The sequence below is a fragment of the Protopterus annectens genome, chromosome 9.part0, assembly GCF_019279795.1.
Source record: "Protopterus annectens isolate FY-2018-M chromosome 9.part0, PAN1.0, whole genome shotgun sequence".
NCBI lineage: Eukaryota > Metazoa > Chordata > Ceratodontiformes > Protopteridae > Protopterus > Protopterus annectens.
Genome location: NC_056743.1, coordinates 664,007,453 through 664,014,461, shown reverse-complemented (window position 1 = coordinate 664,014,461; position 7,009 = coordinate 664,007,453). Strand labels below are relative to the sequence as shown.

The window sequence follows — 7,009 nt, the reverse complement described above, 5'->3', positions numbered from 1 at the left end:
AAGGGTTTTACTAGGCCAGTGTTACTAAATTTCATATTTCAACATTTTTGCAGAGTGAAAAATATTTTAACAGTGTTTTGCAGCAGGCAATGTCATCCCTATTCTACCACACCCTTGTATTTCTTAATATACTAACTCCTGGATCACACTACAGTGGAAAAAGGGCAAACCCTCCATCACTGCTGAACTGTAATCCCACTTCATTAATTTCTATGATTATTTGCACACTCACTTAGCTGTTACACTGCAAAGACAACACAGTCAGTTGTGCTGTTGACTGATTGCCACCCATATGCTCTAAGTATGAACTAGTCAGGGATGCATGACATGGAAACCGCCATATGCATAAGTAAAAATATGTCACATTTGTGTATTTCTTTGTGCTGACAGTATGGAGTAGTCAGGGTGGCAAAATACAGAACAGTGTGTGTGTGTGTGTGTGTGTGTGTGTGTGTGTGTGTGTGTGTGTGTGTGTCTGTGTGTGTATCTGTTTTGTTAGTACAGACTAGTTAGGGTTGCACAACATGGAGTTGGCAGTAGAGACTTGTCAAGGTTGCAAGACACAGAGTAGGTAACATACACTAGTCTGAGATGCATGACACAGAGTTGGTTGTATAGACTAGGTCAAGGTTGCATGGCAAAGGGTTGGTAGCACAGACTAGTCAAGTTTGCATGACAAAGAGTTGGTAGTATAGACTAGTCAAGGTTGCATAACACAGAGTTGGTAGTACTGACTAGTCAAGGTTGCATGGCAAAGAGTTGGTAGTACTGACTAGCCAAGGTTGTATGGCAAAGAGTTGGTAGTACTGACTAGCCAAGGTTGTATGGCAAAGAGTTGGTAGTACTGACTAGTCATGGTTGCATGGCAAAGAGTTGGAAGTATAAACTAGTCAATGTTGCATGACACAGAGTTGGTAGTATAAACTAGTCAAGGTTGCATGGCACAGAGTTGGTAGTACAGACTAGTCAGGATTGCATGATACAGATTTGGTAGTATAGACTAGTCAGGGTTGATGACACACAGTTGGTAGTATAGACTGGTCAGGGTTGTGTGACTTGAAGTGTGACACTCTACCTAGAGACACAACTCTACTCAAAGTACCAAATATTTTGACAACAGACAGGGTTGATGCTCCTGCAAGAGTGATTTTACAACAAATTGTGCTTCCAAGTACAAGAAACTAGTAGATTTTTTAAATAGATATATGTCTTGTTGGAACAAAAGCCTTGTTACATTTTAATTTTTAAGATAGTGACATTTTTATTTAAGATTTTACATTTTAATAGTCATCTGATTTTTTTACACAACCCAAAATTCTACCTTGAAATATTGCATAACTTTAGCTCTGCTGAGATGGTTACCATATATGTCAACATCTGGCACATGTGGAGAAAAATGGCGACTTTGCACAGCTTTAGTAATATGGCACATATTAGAAAAGAATTCTCATTCACTGGAGATGGAGAGGAACAGTTCATTGGAAGCATTATTGATTCTTAATATATTGATGTACTTCATTTCCATATATACATATCACATACAGTATATTTACACATGTGCATAGAATATATACAAACATATAGAAGTCCATATTGTGATCTACGATACATTATATACAGTTCAAGTGAACATAACAGTGTGTGTGTGTGTTTGTGTGTGCAAAGTATATAACTGAAACAGATTTTTCAGAGGTGTAACACACTTTCATATTATCATCAAGCTCTTCAGAAGCTAGGTCACTAGAGAGTTGAAACATTTTTAACACTCAAGTGGGGGATACATGAGAATGACAGGTAACCTCTTAAGACTGGGTATACAACAAACTGTTACATTTGTACTAGTGTTTTATGTCATTATAGATCTATTTTTCTTGCCATTATAAACTTGCTTCTTCCATCTGGAAATATTTACTTTTTCATTAAAATTACTTCTCACGCTGTAAAACAGATAATAGGATTAAATCATACATTCATTGGTGACCATTTCATGCTACAGTTGAGCAAAAGCATTTTGACACTTTGAAGTGGTTTTATACAGTACAATAACACAATATTCATTGCTGGTATAATATGCATTTGTTAATTTTTGGAAGTTTTAGAATGCTGCTTGCTAATGCAAGTCAGGCATTTCCTTAACTGGGTTACTACCCTTTATGAGAATAGTCTTCGGTATACGCAAGATAGATTACATAAAAACAACAATCTTAAAAACATGCTCAGTCATATTATTAATGGTTTATGGCTCTGTTATCGTCTAAAATAAACACAGATTATTTAAAGCCTGCTCTAATTATCTGGATGGAAAACACAATGAATACATTTAAATATGTTTATATGCATCCATGTGACAAAGTATGAAAAAAGCAGTTTAAATTTGAGTGTTAGCACAGCAGTGAAATTTACACTTACCTGGATAAAATATGAAATCTTTTAATGGACTAAACTGCCACATTATAATAAGATAGTATTTATAATTTAAATTTTATTGGCAAGTCACATATAAATGTTTTGGACACACTGTGCACTGCATTCCACAGATGGTTGATATTTGTATTGTTTTACATATTTGTTTTTATGCAAAATTATGCCAAATGGCTGGCATTATTAATTGTGTGCTTTCTGCAATGCAGTGCATGATGAAATATATATTATTGTGCCTACAGCAATTATGCTCACATTTTATGTACTATTTTAAAACTGCATTGCAACTTGATTCTTATGAAATGTTCTAAAGAAATTACATTTGACTTCTAGCTACCATGTTCACGTGTAATGCTAAGAAGACACTGCTGCAGTCACAGTTGTGCTCAACAGTGACTTATTTACAGAATTTAAAAAGAGTAGCTGTACATAGCACACTGTGCATTAAACCATAAACCCTGTATTAATTATAAAGTACACATAAACATGGTCTGGTACATTTATTACCTGGAACAAGGCTACAGGTAGTATGCTTTAAGGTATACTAAGCAGAAAACTGATGAATTTTATGGCAAGCATGAATGCCTAAAGTGCATATGTGAGTAAAGGATACTGAAGTTCGGTAATCCGTCAGTGTTCCTGTTTGGTTTCAGACTTGGCTTTGCACTGGAATGATGCTGATGAAGGAAGTGGATGGTAATCTTTTTGCTTGAGTACCTTCTCCCCTTCCTTTTTTTTTTGATTAAGACTTTATTAAATCACTTATCCTTACATTATACTAACCATATATGTTTAACATCCATTTAAGTCATGGCCTCATGATCTTAACGGCTTCTCTGTGCATTTTGTTTTATTCAAAAGTGGTCTGTGGTTAAAATAAATAAATAGGCAAATAAATACATTTCTGAACTTGCAGCTTGAATCTGTTTCCTTCTACATTCTGTAAAACTGTGTGTCCTTGCTTACTCAAAGTCCTTAGTCCACACACTCAATTCCTCAGAAGAACATGTAACATTCAGCTGTGTCATTAAATTCGCACTGGTCTCCAGAGTATGACTATTTTGGTCTGCCCACATTCTCAAATGGACTGCTTTCTGTGAGTTAATTTTTTTAATTGTTTTTTGTGCTGCTTGCATGTGAATTCTTGCTTTCTGACAATACCAAATATCAATCCGTCTGTATTATCATTGTCTGATACATTCCAATACCTCAGCTGTGCATCACTGGAAAAAGTAATATAGTCATACAAAGAAGCAACTGTAGATATGTGATACATCATGCCTTCTCATACTGCAGTGCTACACAGGAACATCGACTGCAGCCTATCTCCCACCCTCCTTGATACCTATTCCGGCTTCATCCATATCTTTTCCACTTTTATCCCTACCGGTTTGATTAGCCTTTCATCTATGAAGAAATCATCTCTCCTAGCAAAACAGATACAAACTGATTCATAAAGTGGCCGTAACAAGCTATTTAATTTTGGATTAGTAAAATTCTTTTTATCACCACATTCTTCCCTATCTGCTTTGATACAATATTAATATATTATCAGCATTCCCAGTACAAGACCTTTGACTGGGAACTTTTCACTCAAAAAGACAACTCCTTCATTTACTCACTGATTCCTTTACACTTCAGCAGCTGTTTATTCTGGAGATCCTACCGTGCACTCACATTTCCAGATGTTCCACTTCCTTGGAACAAAACATTTACTGCAGTCCAGAAAAGTTTCTTATTCCATGTATGTACTTTTCTAGCTCAGTAAAAACTGCAAGAAAAAACCCAGCCAAATTAGAGTTTTCACTGTATGACACTTTAAACCTACTGTAATGCAGGCCCATTAGATATATGCAAATTATGCCTTAAGGACATCATGTTTCAGCTATATGGCTTCTGAATGCCCATGATGTTTTACTTTTTAAGTCTTTACCAAGCCTTTATGGATATGGTATCTCACAGTGAAAACTCTAGCATGGTTAGATTTTCTTGCAATTTTGTTGAATGGTTTCTCTGTGTGACCTTTTCACCCTTTGGTTTGGATACTCTTACATCCCAAGTACAAGGTCACACAAAGATTTAATTACCACTACTTTAGCAACCATTTTGTAATCTCTTAAGATGCAAACAGCTCTAAGTTTGATGTCCTATATCACTCATAAAATACTGAAGCAGAAGGGTTCCAAACGCAGCCTTATAGCAACATTTGATAGTCCTGAAGTTAATATTTAACAGCCGATCAGTGATGTACAAGTCTTGCATAAGATGAAATTTCCACTCTACCTGGCTTATATTTAATTAACTATTGTGAATATCATACAGCCTTTTACCAGTTATTAGGTTCTAATATGTACCCACCATCCACTGAAGTCAAGGCCAAATGCACTGACAAAGTTATCTGTGGCAGTCGCGAAACTTGATCAAATAAAGCAAGAAGTTTTATATACAAAGGCCTCTGTACCACAATGCCATTCCATAATTATAGCAAACTGTCCTCCACAGATTATTTCTTTTAAGTACAGCTGCAAGGGGCATCAGGCTGACTGCTTTGGGTTTCTTATTACTTATGGCTTCATGGAGTGGCATTGCAGTGATGGATATCCACCATTTAGCCACCAGGACTGCCACAAACTTACTTAAATGTTTAGTGACACTGCCAAATGCCTAGTCAATCTCAGGCAGCATTCCAGGTTGTAAGCACACTGACCGGACTGCTTCATTTACTTTCGGCTTTCGGGATATCTAAGCAAGCTGTGTCATGCAATAAAAATACAGCTTTTGAGATTATGCTACTTCACTTACAAAAATGTTGTGATGTTTTTTAGATAGGCTAAATGCACTCAAACATATGATTTCCATGAATACAAACAGTATTCTTAGTTAATATGAAATATATACTCAGAATCATATTAGATGTTATATGTCTAAACCTCAACGTGGCATGCATTAAAATTACTGTACTAGATCCTTCTGTACCAAGTAAAGCTCATGGCCAAAATCCAAGTGTCCATAATCCCCTGAGAAATGCAGTGATATCCTTTAATGCGCACGAATGGTGTATTCCAATTAAAGAATAGTTCAAAAGAAGGTTTCTAGAGCAGAAAGTCAAAATGAATAATTCTGAGACTGTGCACCTATATAATCAATACTCAGTCCAGTGACCATCTGCAGCCAAATAAATTACATTTTGTTTTCTGCCAACATATATAAATAATAATACACAGGATGGCATTCTTGTTCACCTTATGTGGACATTCCACATACCCGTAATTAAGGTGCTACAACTGGGTCCTGGCAAATTTGTCTTAATATTTCAAACATATTACCAGAACAATGATTCAGATCAGACACCACATTATCAGTTCAAGTCATCATCTACTGGCTTGCTTTCACTGACTTAGATGTCATAGTAAATCATATTTTCTAATATATGCAAACACATACACACAGATGTGGAAATGTCAGCATGGCTGCTATGGATAAAAGTCACCCTGTAACCATGTCCCTATCAAAGTATCATACATTCACCACACTTCTACTTCCACATCTAGCTTTAAGATATTTCACTGTTTACTGGCTGCTAAATTGAACATATATTTGGAGTGTTTTACAAAAAAGTTCAGATTCCTGGTGAAATCTTCTTTCTATCCTCTTTATGCTGCCCCATTTGGTTGCTTTGGATGGAGAAGCTCCTGATAAAGTTCAGATCGGAGAAAGCGAGGGTAAGAATCCTTCTCCATCAGCCCATAGATGCGTTTCTGTGCCAGATCAAAGCAGGTGTGGGTGGGTGATGACATGTTGCTTGATGTGATTTCTCTTGTGCGGGAGTCCAAGTTTATCTGCAGGAAAAATGAAAGTACAGAGAAAAGCATCTGAGAAAAACAAGTGGTACCTAGAAATGTTGATAACTACTCTCAAGGAAGTATGTGTTAATGATAAAGTATTTTAGTTATTCTTATTTATAAGGAAAATATTACTATAAATATGAATTGCATTTAAACTGTTCTGTTACAATCAGAAGTATAGTTTATTGTAGTTAATTGCTGAAAAATCTACTGCTTGTTAAACACTGCTATTTATTTACTTATTAGCTTAATTGAGATGTCCAGCTGGGCTAGTCTCATTTCCTGTAGAGAGGAAAAGTTACATTACACAGTAGGATAAAAGCAATAAACTACTTTTATAATTTAAACAATAAAGTAAAACATGTGTAGACAATAACAGACAGAAACACTGTAGTGGGTGAAAGCGCTTAACGGTACACTATTTTTACTTTCAAGTGCTTTTCCCGTTGTATGGCAACATGTTTGGAATAAATTCTGTCTTTTAAGAAGAAGAGGCTGGTGCACTTATTGGTGGTACATGGTTGTTCACAAATCCAAGGGTAGACAGAATGCTGTACAATCTGATAGAATGGGTATGTACCCATGCAGGAGATGTATGGCTTGTGCGTGTGTATATATGGGGAAGGGAGCACTTTTGTACATCCACAATTAGGCTTTGAGATTAGCACCACTTTATATGCTGACTGCCATACCAAGCACGTTGTACATTTTTGTTTCTGTACTATCTGTTTTTCATTTTATAT

General features: G+C 36.0%; 1 protein-coding gene across 3 annotated transcripts in view; it reads right to left on the bottom strand.

Moving 5' to 3' along the window:
* Nucleotides 1–1,235: 1,235 nt before the first annotated feature.
* Nucleotides 1,236–7,009, bottom strand: part of LOC122811421 (regulator of G-protein signaling 3-like) — a 610,403-nt gene continuing 604,629 nt past the window's right edge. For all 3 annotated transcript variants that reach the window (XM_044083253.1, XM_044083254.1, XM_044083255.1), the window contains one exon: nt 1,236–6,260. In XM_044083253.1, coding sequence (XP_043939188.1) covers nt 6,075–6,260 — 186 coding nt within the window. In that variant the 3' untranslated portion in view covers nt 1,236–6,074. The remainder of the gene's footprint in view (nt 6,261–7,009) is intronic.